Source organism: Atheta coriaria, unplaced genomic scaffold, assembly GCF_025399875.1.
Source record: "Atheta coriaria isolate IRGN ID8LTWV9N9 unplaced genomic scaffold, Caltech_Dcor_3.1 hic_scaffold_9_pilon, whole genome shotgun sequence".
NCBI lineage: Eukaryota > Metazoa > Arthropoda > Insecta > Coleoptera > Staphylinidae > Dalotia > Dalotia coriaria.
The window spans coordinates 2773239-2795774 of record NW_027045451.1 but is presented as its reverse complement, the minus strand read 5'-3'; the positions used below and the strand labels follow the sequence as shown (position 1 = coordinate 2795774).

The 22536-nt window shown below is 36.2% G+C and overlaps 2 protein-coding genes across 3 annotated transcripts; one reads left to right on the top strand and one right to left on the bottom strand.

Moving 5' to 3' along the window:
• Positions 1 to 264: 264 nt before the first annotated feature.
• Positions 265 to 12443, bottom strand: LOC135798524 (paired box protein 1 homolog). Of its 2 annotated transcripts, none has more exons than XM_065311383.1 (5): positions 12239 to 12443; positions 7892 to 7929; positions 4008 to 4228; positions 2891 to 3125; positions 265 to 2534 (listed from the first exon to the last, which is right to left on the bottom strand). In XM_065311383.1, exons 2-5 carry the CDS (start codon positions 7902 to 7904, stop codon positions 1891 to 1893), a joined length of 1113 nt encoding a protein of 370 aa, XP_065167455.1. In that variant the 5' UTR covers positions 7905 to 7929; positions 12239 to 12443; the 3' UTR covers positions 265 to 1890. The 2 variants fall into 2 exon arrangements, with proteins under 2 accessions (XP_065167455.1, XP_065167456.1); XM_065311384.1 differs by having other exon boundaries at positions 2891 to 3107.
• Positions 12444 to 20445: 8002 nt separating this feature from the next.
• LOC135798391 (MAGE-like protein 2) lies at positions 20446 to 21881 on the top strand. The gene is made up of 2 exons (XM_065311232.1): positions 20446 to 20484; positions 20550 to 21881. Exons 1-2 carry the CDS (start codon positions 20473 to 20475, stop codon positions 21555 to 21557), a joined length of 1020 nt encoding a protein of 339 aa, XP_065167304.1. The 5' UTR covers positions 20446 to 20472; the 3' UTR covers positions 21558 to 21881.
• Positions 21882 to 22536: the final 655 nt, after the last annotated feature.

The window sequence follows — 22536 nt, the reverse complement described above, 5'->3', positions numbered from 1 at the left end:
GCAAATTGTTTACTCTAAATACGCTATAAATTTAAATAAAAAACATCACTTTATCATTTAGAACATTAAAATTTATCAAAAAACGAATTAATTGTACAAAATATATAAAAATATTTAATAAAAATTAAAACCAGAATTATTTTCTGCATTTTAATTCGGTGCTCTATTTATTTATAAACGGTATTATCTATTATTACGTAATTACACGATTCGATTCAGTCGCGAGACTCCCGAGGCGTTATCACAACCTGCATCGTCCGGTGGTAGCGACACCCTCTCGTCGGCACCACCAGCAATTACCCTCTTTTGTCGTGCGCATTAGAGGGGTCGCGCGATCAATTTGTCCGATTAGCCTCATCGCCGCAAACGCAAAAGAGCAAAATATCGCCGGCCACCACGCAGATAAGCATCGCGATCGCATGAACGGAACGCCGCCCGCCGTCATTTGCCGATGCGCTCTCCCAGCAATACCCGACAGCAAATGACAATCGACGAATAAACAACAAAAAAAAGAATACAGAAAACAAACGACGATGGGCAATTGCGTGCGTGTCGCGTTTACGGCTGTGGGGCATCGCTCGTTTGGCTCGTTAGGAACGTCCTCCACGTTTCACCCTGCACAGGGTATAGCTGTACGCCCTTCGAGCATTGAGTGTCACAATGCTTATCAGTTTCGATCACACGTTACCTGCGACTCATCAAAACACAATAAAACAAAATACATGCCGACGATAATTAAATGTTGAAGCGAATAAAGCAACACATCGAGGAATAAAAACAATTTGGTAATTTATACAATATTATTCGTACTAATACATCAGGTTCAAAAGAATTTTGTTAGTAATTAGAGAATATTTTGTACATTCATCAAATACATTCAAGTATGGTTCAAGTCTGACATTTTAAGACTTATGACTTTAGTTGTTAACATTTATCAATATATAATTATTACTTAACGACAAGTTTACACTTTATTTACATGCAGCTATAGCGATTTTATATTTTTCACAAATAATTTTTTTAATTTTTTTAATATTCATGTAGTTTTAATGCAAATAAAACCGAAAAACAATTTTATTAGCTAAAATGATGCAGGCCTTGCTCATATCAGCTTATTATTATTTTTCGTCATAAGTTATTAAGTTGTTTCAACAACAGAAAAAGGGAAGACCCCGAAAGAGATGGAGCGACCACCTAAACCCTGTCTGAAGTAGGAACAGGCAATATGCCTACAAAAGAAGAAGAAGAAGAAGAAGAACAACAGAAAAACAAAAAACGTAAATAAATATATGTACATAATTATTATCACTAATATAATACAGTTATAGATATGCAACACTTGATTCTTTTAAAATTCAAAATAATTTAGCCAAATTTTTGGTTATTTTCCTTAATTTTTTAGGTTAAGTTTTAAATTTATGATAAATTTATATATACAATAATATAAATAAAGAAATAAGAATCGCAGCTACACGAAAAGCAAAAAAGTGCTTAAATTCCGGCTCTATGAAGTCATAAATTTGCATAACTAATTTAAAGCAATTAATATGCGCAAAGAAAAAAAGAAAAAGAAGCGATTACTTTTCATTTCGTTAGCTTGCCAACTCGCCACTGCTTGCAAGGGCAATTTAATGAAAAACTTTATTCCGTTTCTTATTCACCGATGGAAAAAGTCGTGGAAAAGTCTAATGAAACTAATGAGGCAAAACTGTCAAAGGTAAAACGCTTTGTTAGTGAGTTTAAGCTTTTCGTGTTGAAACGCATGCTTTACCACACTTTTTTTATGAATAAGTTTTGTATATTAATTTCCATACTCATTTGTATATTATCCCGCGTGTAAAAAATAAAGTAATAAATTAAAAATGGCGTTTTTCAGCGAATTAATTCCTATTAATGTTCATTTTTAATCTTTTTACTTTCTGCTTTTTGTTTTTCGACTTTTTCCGCTGCATCAACACTAATACTTTGATGATTGATTAATGTACCAATTGGTTGTTCAATAACTTGTGCAATGGGACTATACACAACCTTAGGCTTCTTTACAGGTGTTTTCTTTAATAATTCTTCAATCGAATAAGGATTTCGCTTTTTCCCTGCATGATTCCCACAGATTTCAGGCGATAATTTTTCATCATCTGTTATTGTAATTTCATGATCATCATCCTCATCATGTTTATTATTTGAGTCAGCGTCATCAACAATTACATCAACATCACTTTCACGCGGTGCAGAATTATGACTTTCAGGATGATTATTACTGTGAGACGCATTGTGGTGATAAGGGATGATTAGATTTGACCACGTTGCTGGGATACTCCCCATTGAAGAAGACATTACATCGGAGAAGGAAGAAGGCGGGGGCGGAGCGTGTACACTCCCGGCGGCGGTGGTTGCTATGTGCAGTTGATGATGCAGAGATGCTAAGCGATTATTGTGATACGCCTGAGACGCGTCTAAGAAATACGCTGCTTGCATTTGATTATGATGAGGTTTCGAAGATGGGTTGTAGACGTCTGATGTTCGTAAAACAGCTTCTGAAAATTTAATTTTCAGATTTAACTATGAAATAATTTTAAACAATAAATAAAGTTAATGTGACAGGTAACACATCCGAGTTGGCTCGAAAGTAATTTATAAAATAATTTGTTGACTTTAACTCTTTAAGTCTGTGCAATAAAACGTCATCGCGGCGACGTATTTAAAAATATATGACTTCCGGTTTGTTGTGAATGTTCCGATGGTCGGATTGCTTTCGATCGTGATATAATGTCTTCATAACTGCTCATAAATTTAACTCTCAACAGCCGGTTTATTTATGCAGACAATGTTGTTAGCAATTAGTCTTTTAAATAATTAAAACAACATATTCTGGAAATAATACAAAACGTACCTTGTGATTGATGGCGATTTGAATGTAGAATTTCGGGTGGATCTGGCCATGCGCCGCTGTTGCGTAGAATTCTGTTGACTGAGCTGACTGAGGGAATGTTGTGCGGTTCGCAGACACGTTGAGAGACCAATTGTTCACGAATTTCCCAGGCGAACATTCCGGGATTCTCTTGTTTGAAGCGGAGGATCTTTTTCACCACTGTCGGTGTTGCTACTTGCTGCAATACGGAATTGGTCTACATTTCAATCAACCAATAATTCTTTCAAGCAATTGAGATTAAAATAAATTCTTATTTGTGATATTTGAATTATTTTGGTGTAAATCAATATCACTTTCATAATTTTACCCTAAACCCCTATTATTTCCACGTAGATATAATGATATAATTAAATGTCAAACAAAATTATTTCTTTTTCCTGGTAATACAACTCGTGTCAATTTTATTTTAACGAGAACAAAGTGGTCTCCTAATCCCCGAAGTAATTAAGCAATTAGATTACATTAGAGGTCATAACGTGACTGCAATTTCGTATGTAACCAAAAATACTATTTAATAATTAAATTTATGATACAGTATTGCCTGAAGCTTTATAAATACGATAAATTCGATCATCTTATGTGGTTCAATCATAAATTATATGCATGTATATATTCGCAAAAAGGACTTATAAATCATCCATCACGTACCGTTTTCGCATTTTCACTTTACAGCACGCGTCCGAGGGCCTGATCGAATTAAACGTGCGCACTTGCCAGCTCGCCACCACTTCCAAGTCAATTAACACCTTTTATAGGCGTGCTCACCACACTCGAGTCTCACGAGACTCGAATGCCTTCAGAGCAACTTGAATACGCGTGTGAGATAATAAGCAAGGTATTAAATGTGGGTATTCACGTTTATGTTTAACACTTCATTACCTTCAACCAGGAATGAATAAGTTAATCGTGCACAATACACAATTATGCTCAAATTGCTTAAAGGATATGAAGTTGGTATATTTTTATTTCATTTTTATATTAGAAACACGAAAAATTTAATTTTTTAAGTGTAATTTGGGTGGCCTACTCTGTAAGCTAGATTTTTAATATAAAATAATATAAAAGCATTAAAACTTACTTTAGTTTTTGATCCACCGATGGACCCAGGTCGTATTGATCCAGTCTCGTAAAATCTAGTCAAAATCTTCGAAACGCACCCGTGTGAGACTAAAAGTTGTCGTGAGATGTCACAAGGGCGCACGCCCAGTAGCGCAAGTTCAACAATCCGTCGCCGCACGCAGTCGGGCAGTGGGCGGCCGTTGACAAATACACCACCGAGTTGATTAACTCCCGCTTGACCTGCAACAAAATTTATTTTGTAACCAAATGTTCATTTATCTCCTTTAAAAGTACCTTAAAGTAAAGAAATGTAATTTGCACGACAGCTGAAATTTTACGCACACCTTACACATTACACGTTTTTGTTTTGGTACAAAATGACAACACTTGATTTGAGTCATTAAAGCATACACAAGGAAAAACACACACATTGCGCATTTGGAAAAAGCAAAAAAATGACGACTAGAGATAGCATGACTGAGTACAGGTGTAGCTGTAGAGCACCTCAAAGGAGTACTAAATTCCATAACCGAAACCGAGTTGTTGGAACGACTTGATTTGTTAATAATTGCGGTAAAGCCCTTTCTGCGCGGCGTTTTTTTCGGTTACGGTTGCAGCAACCGCTGCAAAACTAAAAGCAAGAACTTTTTATGAGTCGCGTGCTTCAACTTGACAAGCAACTTGAGCCGCAGAACTAATTTTCTAATATTAGCCGAATAATTGCCGAGAAAGAAGAAAAGGAAAAGAATTAGGCAGTCGCAGATATCGCAAACTAAAACTATAAAAGTATTAACGACTTTTTGCCCATCACATGTGATTATTTCTTGCTTTGCTGCCCAAAAAGAGATCTAAGATGTACTAATTGCACGTATCACCTGCTTTTAGTAAATGTCTATGCATTTTTTTCTAATAAAAAAAATAGCAAATATTTTTGTTTAATATTTGGTTTTATTTAAATAATTTTATTAAAATTTGAGCAGCTGAAACTTAAAATTAAAAATCGCATTCTTTTTAATGAAGAAATTAATTCTTTCAGGAAATGATGATGATTGAAAAACTCAAATGCCAATTAATTGAGATTGTCCCGCATATTGCGCATGCGAACTTTTTGTAATGTCTTTAAATATCCGTATCATATCGTTGTTATTGCTACACGGCTGTGAGTCTTAGTTAATTTGAAAAGAAAAAAACTCAACTTTTTTCTGTCTTCGTAAGTGTGCGCGTAATTAACGTTTAAGCAAACTTGCTTAAACTCGCTCAAACGCAATCTGTGCGACTTGGCATGTGCGCATACAAAGTTTTTTTTTTATAAACGCGCATAATTTTGGTCTCGTGCGCGAAGATCTTCAGCCGAAGTCAACGTAAAGGCATGGCAGGTGATGCACGTCAAAAGCGTTTTTATGCGGTGCATCAAAGACGCTAAACAACTGCAAACTGAGCGCCGAGTCTAATACGTTGTCGAACTTTTCACTGTCTTGAGATCTCGGAATTGAAGCAAATTACGTAAAACTCGGCTGAAAATTGGACATAATTTGGTTCAAAAATAAAAATTCAGCGAAATAAATTCAAATTACAATAACCGTAATAAATATTATAAATAATAAATATTAAATATTTCGTAAACGCCAAATATTATAAATTAATTAAATTTTTAAGGATTTTTCGCTTAAAAATCAAAAAATTCCATTTTTTGCAGAAAAATTTTAATATCCCGTCTAGAATGATGGTAGTAACGGAAACATACCATTCTTAAGTTCAAATTGTCAGAATGACCTTTGTTAAAGTCTAAATTAACTTGAAATAATTGCTACCAAATGAATTCTCTTGTTCATTTAGCGAGTAACATAGCAAACCGTGTCATCCGCATTGCTCGCCGTCGGTTTTCCTAGTTTAAATGCGTGAGCGCGCTAGACTGAACTGAAAATTGCAAATTCTAATGAGGAAACTGTTGGAACTGCAATGCATGGAGCTTTGACCGTCAATAAATTGATGCCATGATTTATTGACCATTTCGAACCGTACGAGAAGCGTGCAGCTAACTACGCAATAGAAGAAAAGACAAAAAGACACACAGAAACAAACGAAACAATTGCGAATTGTGATTGTGATTGTAACCAATAAATAACACTATTTATTCTGGATTTTTACAAAGAAATTTAATTATTGGTAATTAACCGCTACGTTTTTTGTTCTTTCGTCTTTCATGGTCACTACTGAGTTTAATAACATGATGCATGGTTTAGTGTAGCTTATAAATGCTTATTAATCGACCCTGTGCGTAGTGAAACAGCAAAACCGCTCAAAAAGGTCGCACGGTTGTTTAAAATATGCAAATTTGTCGCGCAGCATGGCAATTACTCACGTTGCGCGCCCCCAAACTACCCCCGCACGTGACACGTAATACAAACCCACAGAAAATTACAAAAAATGATTAAAACACGGAAAAATAACGCGTTACAATCACTTCAACACTAACGCTGATTGTAGGATTTTTTCCCAAGCAAAACAGCAGATTTCAATTTAAAGCTTTATTGTTTTTCTATCCATAGCTGTAAATAATGAAAAGAACATAACGTTTCTTGCTTTTATTTAATGATTCACGATCGTCTGCGAGTCACTTGTTCATTCGAATCGTTTTAATGTGACACGGTATTGGCATCATGGCCGTCGCTCGCCCGCCGCTCCCCCTGGCGGAGAGCGCGCGTCGTAAAAGCGTCGCCCCGAGAGACATAACTGTCCATCAAGCATCAATATAATACTGGACCTATGTATATGTTCGCCTGGGATTTGCTAGAAGATTCGCGCTCAGCGATGTGCGTTTCGTATGCGAATGAGATTGTTTCGGCCGTTAAGTGTTAACTCGGACGTTTGTTACAGTCCGGTTCGATACGCAGCGCGCGCAAAAACTTTACAATCCCTCATTCTATTAACTTTCTAAGCAAAAATCAACGTGCCAGACGTGATTGCCAATCGAGTGCGGAGCAACTAAAACGAATACGACGCGGCGCAAAGGTCGAAGATCAACGCCAGGGATGTGCGAACACTGTGAACGCAATTATTATTCGCATAACAAACGCATAGGAATTTCTACTTAGGACGCTCAGGTTTCATTTCTAACGTAAAATCATTCTTATCTACTAAAAAATTTAATTTTAAAAACAAAAATTGTAAATTTTTACTAATGTGTATTTTGAGTTGCCTACCTCAAATACTAAAATAATACAGTTATTCAATTTTTATCGATTTAATGATTTCTGACTTGAGCATCTACACCTTAATTAGACAGTCGTGGTAAAGTTTGAGCGTAGTTAAACGACTGCATAAGTATAATATCACTTGAGTTGGTGTAGGATTGAATAATTGGAAGAAGGCGCGAAACCGTATCGGGTTGTAAATTATCCTCGCGCCGTAGATGCGATAGCTAATAAAACAGTCACGACGCGAGAAGACATAACGAACCATTAATAGAGTTGAGCGCGCACAAATCGCGAATTGCATACGCATTAAGCATGCGTATAAATAAATGCGCGCTTCATAATGGACAGTTAAGTTGTGCACGGCTTAAACACCAGCGAGGCTGAGCGCTTCAATCTGCGCTCGCGAGCTGATTATTATCGACTATGCCGAGAGATGCGCTTCGACTGTTCGACAGGCGAGCTTTTGTTCGCGTGTGTAAGGTGGCGTTTTTATGGCGCGCCGCGATCGTTACGCGCATTCTCGCGCATAACCAAACATAACCTAGGATGGCGTGTCATTTTTTTTCGCCACGTGTAGGAAACGGTAGATGCGTAATAGGTTGTTACTGCAAATGGAGAACACACTTGAAGAGGTGTTTGGTTTTTTTCAGTGGATGGAAATGTAAGATGTAAAACGTTTTAGTATTACTAAAAAAAGATAACATACCTGTGTGTGGCATCCCTGCTTGGATTTAACCTCAAAATCTGTAAAAAAACAAAGAATTAGAAGATTTTTTAAAGAAAAAACAAAAAATTTACACAAAATTTTACAAAATATTTTCAATAAAATCAGATATTTGTAAAATTAAACTAATTTTTGTAAAATTTCTGCAAAATTTTGAAATATTTTACTAAATTTTTATGTAAATATTTGACATCTACCCATGTGTCTTCTCTAATGAATATAAAAAAGACAAATAAATCAGTTGGTTGTCGCCAGAGTGTCGTTTGCGTTGGCGTTGCAAGAGCCGTTAATAGCGCCACTAGGTGGCAAACCACCCGACAAGGGTAGTCGTTAGTTAAAGGTTAAGCATTCGCGCTCTGCAAATTAAGCACGACGCCACCACCAGCGCGGCTTTAGGTACGTGCGCACGTTATCCATCAATACGATCTCCATCTACACGCCGCGACGCATAACGCTCATTTGCATTTTATATTTACATCCATTAATTAATAATTTATGACTTGCCTTGTACCCCACGACCGCCCTCGCCTTCCGCGCGCGCACACGAAATTGTCAAGAAAACAACGTTTACACGAAAACCAAAAATAAAAAAATATTACCATCGCTTAGTCAAACTTTCTACAGTCGATGAGAAATGGAGCTGTGAGAAAAATGGTGGAAATTTCTCATGTGAAAAGTTTTAAGTGAAAATTTACTACGCTCGGGGATTCATTAATCATTTATGCTTTTGTGCGTTTGTGTATGATTTTCAGTTCGGCTAATCGATTTGCCTCATGTGGGGCTGAAAATTCAAATTTAATTTACATTTTTACGACCGCATTTAGCCACTTAGCCGGTTGAAATTTTTGATTTCTTAGAGCGTCGCCTAGCCTAGCCTGCATTAAACAAACAACCCGGGTGAAAACGCAAGTTGATAGCGTTCGTAAGGGAAATTTGCTCGCAATGTGTGCGGTCGTGTGATTCGCGTGTGCGAACGCGGTGTTGGTGCTTCATTTGCATATCTCATTGGCGTTATAGTTGTCGCTTTATGACTATAAGTCTTATACAGTGTGCCAAAAGAATTATTTTTTATTTTTTCATGCTTAAAACAAACTTATTTCAACTATAACTTTTGCAATACATTGCTATGATTGTATTTATAACAAAAATTTATATGTTCGGTATTTATACCGCAAGTCAAATATTAATATACATTTTTATTAAATTTTCTAGAACAAAATTTTTCTCCCTGTTTAAAAATATTTCAGTTGGTGAGCGAAAAGCGAATCGAAACGACGCGCGATACGATTATTTCTGAAATGCGCCTAATAAGCGATTTCGCTTGATTCCACCCGATGCATTTAGGAAATAATCACAAGATCGATGAAAAAGCTAAGCTAATTCGAACGAAAAAAGGAAAAATATACGCGTGTCGCGATGTATGATTAACTATACGCTGGGCACGTTCATGCCAATTAAATGCTCGCCTGATGGAAAGATTTCCCAATTTCCATATCTGCATAATGCGTGAATATCTAATGCGTCGTAAGCTTTAGCTGGGTATATGCTCATGTTGGTATGAAATAGGAAAAGGGATGAAAACACAGCGCGACGCGGGCGACAATTTACATCCGAAAAACGCGCGTTCTGTAACGACTTTTCGTCACGCTCGTGTCGGCATCGCGCGTTGAGATCGCGTCGAGAATTTCGAAAAACCGGCCAAACACTACCAAAAATGTTTAGAATGTAATAATCGTGTCGTGTTTCGCCACTCGAGGTGGAAAAGCAAATAGAAATGTTTTTGTTTTTTATGTCTTGGATGCAAACTATTTACTAATGTACGAAATTCTTTCTAGAAAAAAGAAAAACTGTTTTTGTAGGAGAAAAAATATGAGAAAATATAAAATTTTAGATTAGTCTATAAATATATGGATTAACTAATCAAATTAGGAAGAAAATTTGATTTAAAATGATTTTTCCTTTAAATATTGCCAAATAATTGAAAAAAGCGTTTTAAGCGTTAGAAACTATTTTACTTAAGACATTATGCAATCATGCATAGCAGCGTATTAATTGTAGTTTCAAACGCACAAAATGAGTAGGTTAAGATGAACTTGCAGTTGTAGTTGTGACCTAAGCGCTCGTTTTATTTGCAAGTCGTAAAAATGCGTTCGCGAATCGTAAAAAAAGCTCCGTACACAACGAGCGTACACACCTAATCAGCGTTCCATATAATATCGGGTTAACAAGTCAATTAAAAGCACTCACAAGCTCAAAAACAACGCAGAAAACAAAACATATTACCTATACGCGCAATCATTATCCCAAAAATAAAAATGAAGGCATCACAACCGCTAATTTAGATTTTGTCTTCGAATTTCTGTATTCATGTGCCGTATGCATGACAAAATGTCATAACATTAATGATTTACTATAGTCATATTATATTCATGGGTTAGCCATTCAAATTGTCGCATTCTAATAGTTATTCCAACGCAGGACCGAAAGGAAACCCATGTTAATATGTTGATTACGAGCGGTTAAAGCGTACGCTTACGCACATATTACTGGCATTAAAAACAATAATTAGTCAAATCGCCAGAATACACTTGATGCGTGTTTATAGGTCGGCGTATTTTGCGTATTTCTGACTTTAATGTGCGCGCCCGATACCCACAAATTAATGTCGAATGTGTAATTAAAGGTCAGATCGTGTTCTAATGCGTTATGTTAATTTCAGATTTTTATTTTTATGTTGTGATTACATCAATGTTTTCAAACATCTATGATTTTTATTTTACTCTTTCCGTATCTCTCTGTATATTTATTCTTGTATGTATGTGTAATATACGCGTGGACATTATGCGATTCGTGTTTGCACATATCAAAAAGCTTAACCATCGAATGCGGGGTTGTTGTCGCTTAATTAATATTAAGTAAATCATATACCTAATTTGTGAAATTTTCATTTCTCTTCACTTGCTTCCTAATGAATTTATCGTCTATGTAATAGCAATATTAAATCGAGAATACAGTGATTGTGAGATTTTTAGTTTAATAAAGATACCAGTCCGTAAATTTCAATATTTGCTTATTTTGTTGTTTTTCAACGTAAATAATTCAAAAAATACGCAAAAAAGTAAAAATTAAAGAAATACTTGTCGTTAAAATGAAAAAAATCAAATAAAGTAAATAGTATACACTTACTGGACATTGTAATAGATGAAAACAATTAATTAATTGGACAGCAACAGAAATACACGCGCAGCAAACAACTTTATTCGACGGAATGAAGTGTTTTTAACTGTTGCACTAAACCAGACAGCGTCTGATATTGCAGACATAGGTCATACACTCCAATCTTAGATATCCTATCGTTTCCTATCATTTATCTTTCATACCGGCGAGATTTGCAATGTTTACAACGCCAATTCATGTTATTTTTGAATTGTTATTTTATTTGACACGTTTTAAGAATATTTTGTTGCCCAAATAATTAAAAATCAAAACAATTTTAAAGTTAAAAGAAGATTAGATACTTTTATTTAATAATTATTAATTAAATTACCAAAAATCTCTTTTTTTAATAAATTGAAATTTCTACTTGAAATAAAAGTGCTAATAATCATAAATAATTCATGACGCTTCCTCAAATGCTTATTAAGTAATCAAATTCCTAATATTTATGTATCGTATGCAAGCAGAAGACAACAAGACCCATCCGACTGTCATACGTCATTCTCTGAATTGTCATATACGAGTAGATAATCGCAGCGATTCCGCGGTCCACAAATCGAATTCCGTCTCTTCTTTTCTACCATGAAATACTCGTACAAAGTCAACTTCGGACGCAGCTCGCTCTAGTTATTATTCGTTTATTAAAGTGGAATTTAAAGCGTTCGGATTGTTGGAATAATTGTATTCGTCTTCGTGCGCATTCAAAACGCACGCCGTCGCTAGCCCAAGAGCAAGGACGCAAGTTTGCTCAGTTGATATGTTGATTGCTCGATGGGTGGCTTCATTATAACGACATGTTGCTTTTGACTAACGTCAACAAATCATCAATTTTGCTATAAATTGATTTCTAGGGATAATAAATGATTGCACAAAAATACTTTCTCTTGCTTCTCTTGAAAATCATTTACGAATTTGTTTTGGTGATTTATATGGAGCACTTCATCAAGTAAACGATAAATTTTGTTGTGAAGTTAAAGTCATGCACCTGATGATCTGTTTGTTTTAATTTATTGACAGCAGATTGCATTTAAAAGAAAATAAATAATGAAGTGAGATTAATAACACTTCAGGAAGAGAAAAATTAATAAAATTTTTAAAATTTTATGTACTTACTAATAAATATTTTTATAATGTCCTTGAAAATGTGCCCTTGAAGAACTTCTTGAAGCTGATGCACAGTTTTAAGTGTTTTTAAGTCAAAAGTAGTTTGGTGAATTTTTCAGGATGAAGGTTTCGCGCAGAGTCGTCAGTTTTAGCACCGTGTCCTCTTCGTCACGGTCGCCAGCGTGAACTAAAAGCGCCACGGCACGCACCACGGACCGGCGAGCGTTGGGCAGCTAAGGGCGAGCCGCGCGGCGCCCTGCCGTGCGCGCAATCGTGATAGCGCGGGACGTCGCGGTGGGTGCGTGCGAAGGACGAACCGCATACCGACGCGCGCGGATGTCCTCGCGCCAATGTGCGGGCAGCGCACGGACCGCGCAGGGCACGCGCGCCCAATCGGAGGAAGCGCCGCTGTCGGCCCATCCAAGCTGGGGACGCCGGGGACGCCCAGCGCACTTTATTCTCATCGTGGATGGGTTTCGAGGGATGCACCGTGATGACGTCGATGGGGTGAAACCGTGAAGCCAGTTCAAGGGATGAGTTTATACGTAAGCAGAACCCTTAGGTATATGGAAATATTGATAAATTTAGATATGGATATTCGTATTTTTGATATTTTTTTGTTGTTTGTGAGAAAATCAACAAGAAAAACACGTGTTTTGATGTAATCCGCACAACGTGCAAACAAATCACTAAATATTGATAAACGATAATCTTTTTCATAGATATTAGTTGATATTAGCTCGGCGAGCGCGTGCTTTGCGTGTTGATTAAACAATCACTACGAACGGGTGGATAATGTAGGATAATAACATTATTAATCAAATAGTGTTGGCAGCTCGACCTTAATGATCACACATATCAAATTAAAACATTTTTTTCCTTCAAATATTGAAATTATTAACAAAATTAGCAAAAAAAAAAATTTTTTATTTTTAAAAATTCATTATCTGGACTATAAAGTGCTACTTTAGTATTTTTTTATTGCCATGACGATTTTAACAATTTCCAAAAAAATTGGCACGTGCGGAAGGTCCACGATCAAAGATCAGATCTCATCTGATCAGCTGGCAACTGTTTTTGCATTTTCAAGTTTACCAGCAAAACGGAGGCTAATAAATTAGGCACGATGAAGATGAGACCGGTTTAGTTGACTTCTGCTCTTCATTAGACCCGAAATAAATGCAATAAAATAAAAACCCTTGATGATATCAACAACAATTTTGTATCTGTTGAATATCTACTAGTTGATTTTATTCTTGTTGCTAAATAACGGATTTTTTTATAAGGTATATTTTAAACTTTGAACTAAAATCGCGTGTAACTTCCTTCTTGCGTCTTCTTGAGTCAGGAAGAGAGCCGAAAGAAACAATTAAGCGATAAGAATCCGTCGCGTCATAAACGTTGGGTCAATGTTCAAATTTCGGGCGGTAGTGGTCCGAAGCAATTTGATCGTCGCACGAGACTACGCCGGGTATATTTGCGAGACGCACGCAAGCCGTTCCTAATTTTTTTCCGTCGCTGGATTTCACATTTCACAATTCGGAGCCCTTTTGGGCATTCGGGCTAGGATGCAGATGCCCGTTTTTAATGCGCGTCTCGCAACGGTACCTACAGTGCGGGGCGCTGCTCAAAACTCATAAAATTACAGTCTACTCACACGTAGGTATGAGTATGACAGTGTCACGAAACCTCTTATAAGGGTTATTTCCGTTCTTCATTTCTTGTTTTGGAAGTTCTTATCTAGTTTTGTGTATAGATAACTAATAATTGGGAAAAACATCAAAAAAATGGCGTGTTATGGGTTTGGGTATTAATTAAGTGGAGATAAGTTATTAATTACTCAGGTAATTGGTTATTATGATATTTTTAGTTTATTACCGAAGCTACTGGTTCCCATTTTTGGATTTAGAAAATATTTTTTGCAAATTTTTAATTTTTACCACAAATTTTGCCAAAAAACTAAAAATTGCATAAAAAATTGATCTTCTGGACGATTCCCAGAGGTCTAAAGAAACAGTGTACGTAGTTAATAGTCAAAAAGATTTAAAAGAACTCAGTTGATCAAAAAAAAAATATTTTTTTTGAAATTTTCAAAGAAATTTTAGTTTTTCTCCATTTTCCTAACCTCCAAATAAACTATTCCACTTATAAACCCAATAGACAACCCATAATACAATATTTGTCAAGATGAACACTTGTCCACACATGTTTCGAATGTTTGACGCTCGAATGAAACATGTGCGACAACATACCGCAGGGTGATTACAATCGTACGAGCGGAACGCGCCTGGGACATATGCGCACCTATTACGCTATCGCTGACTCTGAGCGCCAGCCAGCATTCAGGCATCGTGATTGCCACCGTGATTGTGTGGTGCGCCGTTTATTGCCCTTTAATGCGTTTAATAATGCGAAATCACTAAGCGTAACACCTCCACTCGACTACACACACCACCAATAACACATATTGCTTATTTACACTGCACAGTGGGTGGTAGCCAGTGTAATATTACATTCGATTTCGGGTATTACAACTAGATCAACACGTCAACACATGAACACTTCATCAAACAAGATAACATCCCTGTTATTATCACCAAGTGATTCAAATATGATGAATTATTATTGGTTTTGAGGTTAGGTTGGATTTGGGGTGCCATTTGCATCATATGTGATGTTTTATTTTATTTTATTTTATGATATTCATCAAGATTAAGATTATGAATGAAACCTGTTGGTTTTAACTTAATTTGTGATAATGGCCGTTGATTGGCGGTGTTCAGCGGTCAATCAAAACATTTTGACACCTCGTGCTTGGTTAAAGATACGTGGCGCTGATAAAAGCATCAAAAAGGGTCAAATATTGCGTTTGAATAAATGTTCGGAAGCATCTATCGCTATTCTGCTATCTAAATATATCTGTAACTATGGCATAATGGCATGAAACACAAGACACGAGTCCTGCACCTGCGCATTAACACTTTTTACGTGTTACGTGTTACCTTTTTCTTTTCCTGTTTTTTTGTAGCCCGCTGTCGACGCGAGAGAAAAAAATACTCACGGTGGGTTTTTTGACTTCTGTTTTTTCGTGAAACGCAGGCGGTGTTTCTGTTTGAAATTACAGGCTTGCACCCAAAAGTGAATTTAACACAATAATAATAAAAAATACATCGGACACCTTTTTTGAGATGAGAGAGGTGTGGATTGTGATTCGCTTTCGTTGATTTAATTCGACGGTTAGTGGACTCTCAAATTAACATGCCGCGCGGGAATAAATTTATAAATTTGTGATTCAGCTACCAAGGGAAACAAATGCTACACATTGACAATTTTTGTTTTTGGTGTAAGTCGGTTCCATGTAAATGCAAATTTAGAAGTTTTGGTGGCAATTTTGGGACGGTTTTCGAAATGGTAACGCTTAAAAATGAATTAAATTACCATTAAAAATTGCAAATTGGCTATTAAAATGACACATTTTGAGTTTGTTTCAGCGTCTAAATTCAACCCATTTTCATTGGAATTTTAATACATACTTTTAAATTCAAAGCGTTTTTTATAGTTTTGATGACGCTTTCAAACATATTTCTGTATTTTCGGTATTCACTTTTGATTTTTGACATTTTTGACATTTTGGTCAAAGGAAAAGCCTAATATCTTAATTAATTCTCCATCTAGCGGTAAAATTTGTAACTTCAACATCATTCTAAAAACGCAAAACTTGAAACTTGAAAAGTATAAAACCTTACACAGGTTGATTACGACTACTTCACATTGACAATACCTTCTCCCCATGTAATATGTTCGTGTGGCTTGCAAGTAAACGAGAAAAGCTCATCGTGGACGTCGGCGACCTGTGTTTGTTGTTGCGAAACGACGTCCCCGTCGTCGGTCACACATCGCAGCACACCCCATTCGCTGTCCGCGCTGTCGCATCGCCGCCAACCGATTGTAATTCATCCAGTTTATTGTGTCGCTGTCGGGCGAAGGCAACTATCATGACCTGAAATGATATTTACAAGAGGGGATGATTTGCAAATAACTTCCAATATCAACACACACAGTCATACTAAGGATTTATTTCATCACATAATCACATTATATTTATATTCATATATTTTTAAAATTATTCATTTGATAGTAATTTGTAGTAATTAGCAATTTTACAAAATAATAGCACTATAATTAAACTGCAACCGAATTTCTACAATACCGTTATTAAAGTAAATTTGTAGTTTTTTTTTATAATTATAATTACAAATTTTAATTAATCGCAAATTAGTAAGCAATGAGTAAAATTTAATTTAATCGTTATATAATTAATTGTTTCTGTTGCAAAAGTGTTGATAATTGCAAGTTTCACTCTTTGGTCATCGTAGATTAAAATTTAATTTCATACCAACTAATATCCGAAACAAAAACATTGTTTAATATATTTCTGACCGCAACGCCATCTATTTGTAATAGTTCCTACAAGCAACCTAATTTCATTCATATTCATTTCATCTCGTAGTGATTAAACAACTTAAATTATATACAAACGACAAATGAGTATTTAAACGAGCAAGATACTTATTTAAAACTTATAAAATGCTCAATAATTGCAAATCTTAACACGTTGCATAATATTAGCGCATGAAATACGAGCATATGTTTTCTGTAACTTTAATAACAGCAATAAAAGAATTGCACGCTAAACGCACCATAACGCAATTGTAGCAATGTATAAAATAAAATCATATTGCATACACAGTGTAAAGAGTGATTTTTTATACAGGATCGCACAAAATTATTCAAAAGTTGCTAATTTGTCACATTCAACACATAAAGTTCTTAGAAGCATTGGTAGGTATATTAAAAATAAATGTAAAAGTTTTAAAAACACTTGGTATATGAATGAGGACCAAAGAAAAAGAAAAGAAGCAAAAAATGAAAACAATCGAAAGTAATCATTATTTATTTATTATACGAACCGGTCGAGTCGAGCGCAGTCAGTCAGTCAGTCAACGAGTCGAGTGGAATCGTTTATAAAGAAAGAATAATTCTTATGGAAGTCCAGTGCGCAGTCCAGTCTGATGGAAGTCGCGATTCGAAATGCGCTCGTAGTTCTCGCTAATGGCGAACGCGGATTGCAATTATCAATTAGAAAGTGCAACCGGCTAAAAGCCATTGCCAGTCAAACGCACGAAGAGACTAATTCTGGCTTTGCTTGAATCTTGCTTATTCTATCTGTGATCAAACATCAAATATCTACAAAACAATCTGCTTCTAATACAATTAATTGATTAATTAGGTTATGTAACATGATTTAGGTTAGCATCATCTGTCAAAGGAAATTTTAAGGTTATCTGTCAAATATTTAACCTTAAATTTATAAAAAAGCTGTTTTTTACGAATTTATTTCAATTTTGACTGAATTTATACAAAAATAAAGTTACCTAATGTTTATGAATAGTAGGAAGTTGTCACAATATATCTGAACATCAACAATACGAATTTACAGAGTTATTTCCGATTGCAAAGACTTGTCAAAAGAAAGAAGAATGTGCACAGCATAAAAGTAATGTCTCAACTACCTGTCGTCAACCATAGTGTAATAATGCATTCTTTTGTTGTGTTTCTCTTATTTAGAAGTATAATACTACACTTCTAATAACACAGTTGTGAAATATAGCAAATTAAGTCGAGCATGTTCATATTCATTATTTATTTATAGATTTATCTATATTTTTACTATAAACTAAAAAAGTGTCGTTATAAAATTAGTTGAGGTTTCTTCATGCAAAAAAACTAATTAAATTTTATTTTTTGCATAAAAAAGTTAATTACTTGAGTCGCTAATTAATTAGCTATTAGTTCGTTAGTTAGTTAGTCAGCTTGTTCGTCTCAGATTGATGCAAAGTGAAATTTATTACATAAAACTCTGTATTACACATCGCCGATTGAAGTCGGCTGTTGTTATACACGTGTTACACTTTGAAAAGTGCAAGAAGTGCAGAATTCTTGCGTGGCTAGTGTGTGTATGAGAGACATTCGTTCCATTCGTTCCTTCTTGCTGATTTTATTCGGTGCAATCTTCGCTGCGAATATCTACGAGGTGCGCATTACGCATCTCAATTATAAGTCGTGCAAGAGAACGTGCAATTTTTTACTTTTTCATCACTCAGCAAGTCAGCTCATGCTTACTTAGTGTTACGACACGTTGTATGAAATGTAATTAATTTAATTGAACGTAAATTAATTAGGACGAAACAAAATTACATTTTTTGCTTAAAATGTTTTAATTTAAAACGAATTTTGAAGGTGGTTTGAAACAGGTGATGCTATGGGAGTTTTGGCACGTATCTAATTAGTGATCTTGTTTAATAAGCTTCAAAAATCAATGCTTGAGTTGTAATACAAGTATTGAACGTGGTATTTTATTAGGTATGCAGCCAACAATACAATTTGACATTTAGACAAATCTTTCTTCGTGACAATAAACTGTATATTTGCAAAATAAGTTGTTACAACATTTTCAAGGTCAATTTTTGCATGTTTGCAATTTGATAAACTAATTTTTTAAACAAAAGCAAAAATAAAAAGGCCATTTTATTGAAATGTCATATTATCTTGTAAAATTTTGCAATTTTTTAAATTTAAACATATGCACCAAGCAAATGAGTAAAAGAAATCGTAATTACTGTCATGTAAACAACATAATTACATATTTAATTAAGAAAAGAAAGAAACACAAAAGACATGTGCCCAAACAACTAAATTAACACAAATGCACACACTCATCAAATTCATTTACTTTTTAATCTCTGGGTATGTTTACCTAGATCATCGAATTTCCTACCGACCGCAATAAATCTTCACCGTTTGCGGCGGCTTCGATCCCAAGTTTGATGCACTTTGAAGCGCGTGCGATGTGTCGTTGAAAAATGGCGCAGATGCACAACACGGGTCCGTTGTTTTTTATTCACATTTCGATTGCGGTCGAAAACGAACTTCTACATCAAAACGGGGCGTTTGCAAAGCTCGAAAATTATGACTTTATTAGGTAGGTGCACACGCGCACGTGACACGATTTTTCAACAAAAATTAATAAAGGCGAGGGGCTAAAACAGTGGTCGAGCCCGCGTCGTCTCGTCGTCATCATTTACGATTATTATTAATACGCTTCGAAAATTGGCTGCCATTAGTTCTTGTTATGCCGATGAACTCGCAAAACGAAGAGAAAAAAAAAACATGCTAATTTGATGGAATTTACACCTGCAATCAGGATGTTGCCACACGGACGACCTGGCGCAGCTCGTTTGTAACCCGTATCAGATGAAGAAGAAAACGCGAAAGCACTCTGCGCCGAACGATTTTTGATTGAGCCATAAAACGTGCATTTCGCTCGCATTTTACGACTTTTAATTATCTACACGTGGATCGGCTTCCTATTCTAAACATCTTTTAGGTTTTCAGCCGAAAACAAGTTTAATTTCATTAAAGTTTACCAACTTTTCATCAAAATAATAAACGGTACAAACATGGTGATATTGCAATATGCAATTAAAATTAGATTCAACATGACATTCTTGTAGAATATTGCATTACACAACAATTAGGTTATGTTAGGTTAGGTTACGTATTATTGCGGCATTTAAAATACAATAATGCATGAAATATTAATAGTTTTTATTGTTTGTTGGTTTTCCTAATTACACATCGTAATGCAGTAAAGTTTGACAAAGCTTGCAACCAGTCACATCCATTTACAGTAACATCAACTTCTTCCTAGCATTCAGCATTCTTCTGACCTAACAAGAAGCAGTGCGCTCGACTAAACTACTGTTGTTTTATTATACTACTGTTTCTGTTTCAAACCGTTGATGATGCTCGCGATAAATTAGCAATCGGTGTGTTTTTCAACTCGTTCGTTGCAGTTTTGCTCTTGTCGATTGTCGTTTGTTGATGATTATGCAATGGCCGCCGTCGTGCGCGTTGTGCGCGGATGTGGAAGTGAAACCTCGCACGTTTGTTTTCTTTCTTTGCTCCAAGTTATACAGGATGTTTCGACCCGTGTGTGACATGTGCAAACATAGTGAATGTGTGATGCTATGCTTAAGCACTGTGACGTTGTTTCGCGAGCGCGCAACTGTTGGCACCGAGAAAGTCTGCACGGCGGCGAAGACGGTGGGTACCTGGGTATAAAAGAGTTTGCAGGTTTGTAGAGCGTCAGAGCCTTCCTCACCATTGCATACGACGCAAACATGAGGGCATTTGTAAGCCATCCAAACAAAGTGAATAAGTGGATTTATTAATCAGTATCATTGGTTTCTGTTTGCAGATATTTCTTGTGTGCGTATGCGCGGTAGCTCTGGCCGCACCAGCGGAAAAGTCTGCGGAGAAGAAGGAAGACACTAAAGCAGTTGCGGAGAAGAAGACCGACAAACGTGGTATCCATGAGGGCATTGGTGATTTCGGTGGACATGACTTTGGCGGTGGTGGCGGCGGTGACGACCATGGGCATCACCACGAACATGTCAAAACTGTCGTGGTAGAGAAGAAGATTCCAGTCCCATACACAGTAGAGAAACATGTGCCTTACACAGTAGAAAAGAAAGTACCTTATGAGGTTAAAGTACCAGTCCCACAACCGTACACCGTGGAAAAGAAGGTACCCTACCCTGTGAAGGAGTACATCAAAGTACCATACTACGTCCCACAACCCTATGAGGTCATCAAAAAGATTCCCTATGAAGTTAAGGTACCAGTCCCACGTCCATACGAAGTCAAAGTCCATGTCCCACAACCTTACACCGTAGAAAAGAAGGTACCATATGAGGTGAAGGTACATGTCCCACAACCATACACAGTTGAAAAACGCGTGCCTTACCCAGTCAAAGTTGAGATCCCAGTGCCCCAACCCTACACCGTAGAAAAGAAGGTACCCTATGAGGTGAAGGTCCCAGTTGACAGGCCGTACACAGTCCACGTGCCAAAACCATACACCGTCACCGTTGAAAAACACATTCCGGTACCAGTCGAGAAACCTGTACCCTACGAAGTCAAGATCCCCGTAGATAAGCCTTACCCAGTTGAGGTACCCAAGCCGGTGCCGTACCACGTGAAGGTGCCAGTGCCGCAGCCGTTCACCGTCATCAAGAAGGTGCCAGTCGAAGTGGAGAAGCCAGTGCCGTACGAGGTGAAGGTTCCAGTCGACAAGCCCTACCCGGTGTACAAGGAAGTACCATATCCAGTCGAGAAAGAAGTACCCTACCCTGTAAAGGTACCCGTGCACATTCCCATCAAGGTTCCGCATCACGAGGAACACCATGAACATCATCACTACTGAGCGTAAAGCACAGAGAAAAACCAAACGGAAGAAAATCGATCGAAATCACCAAAACACGAATCGACCTTGAGGGACGACTTGTAGTAAGAATTTGTTATTATTAATTAATATTATTTGTTATAACTGTAACATTTATCTACATTCATCACACAAATCTCATCTTTTCACATCGATTTGCTCAAATATCTTTATTTTTTTATGTAGAAAAATTGTGAAATTTTAATTTATCTTTATTTAATTTGACGCAAAATTTTTATAGAGAGACGTGCAAGTTACTGCTTCTGTGTTAATTAATGTTAAATAATAAACGTATTTAAATATTAACTGATTGTTTTTAATTACTCGTGCTGTTATGTTTGCAGTTTGGTAAAAAAAAGAAAAGAAAATTAAAAGTAAAACTTTCGTAATTAATACGGATACTGCGTTTTTGTCCTCGATAGTCATTAATCCATACAACGTAAAAGTTAACAACTTCAAAATCACAAGTTAGCGCAAGTTTCTATTGTCCACTGTTCGAATAATGGAAGTAATTGCAATTAAACATGTTACTCAAAAACGGCGCTGAGAAATGAGCAAAACCAAATACAAAAAGAAAGTAAATTTAAAAAAAAATTATATTTTAAAATATGTTTATTGCAAGCGTAATTTGTTAGTGTTTGTATTGATGGTTGAAAAACTTAACCATACGCAAATTGTGGTAATAAATTTTGAATAAAACGCAATAAAAATGCGATTAGTTAAATGTCGATAGAACCACGAGCGAAAGCGATGTGTTTTACCTTATTTGCGCTTATATTCGATCGCAGTAAATCGTGGATTTATGTTAAACGAGCGTTTTGTAATAAAAATTAGCGCTCGCATTAACGGCGCGTTTAGCGGAAGCGATTTACATCACATTTATCGAATGCAGTGCACGTTCGCTATCTGCATTATACGAGTACATAATATGCGTATACGTGAAAAGCGTGTGGCATGAAAA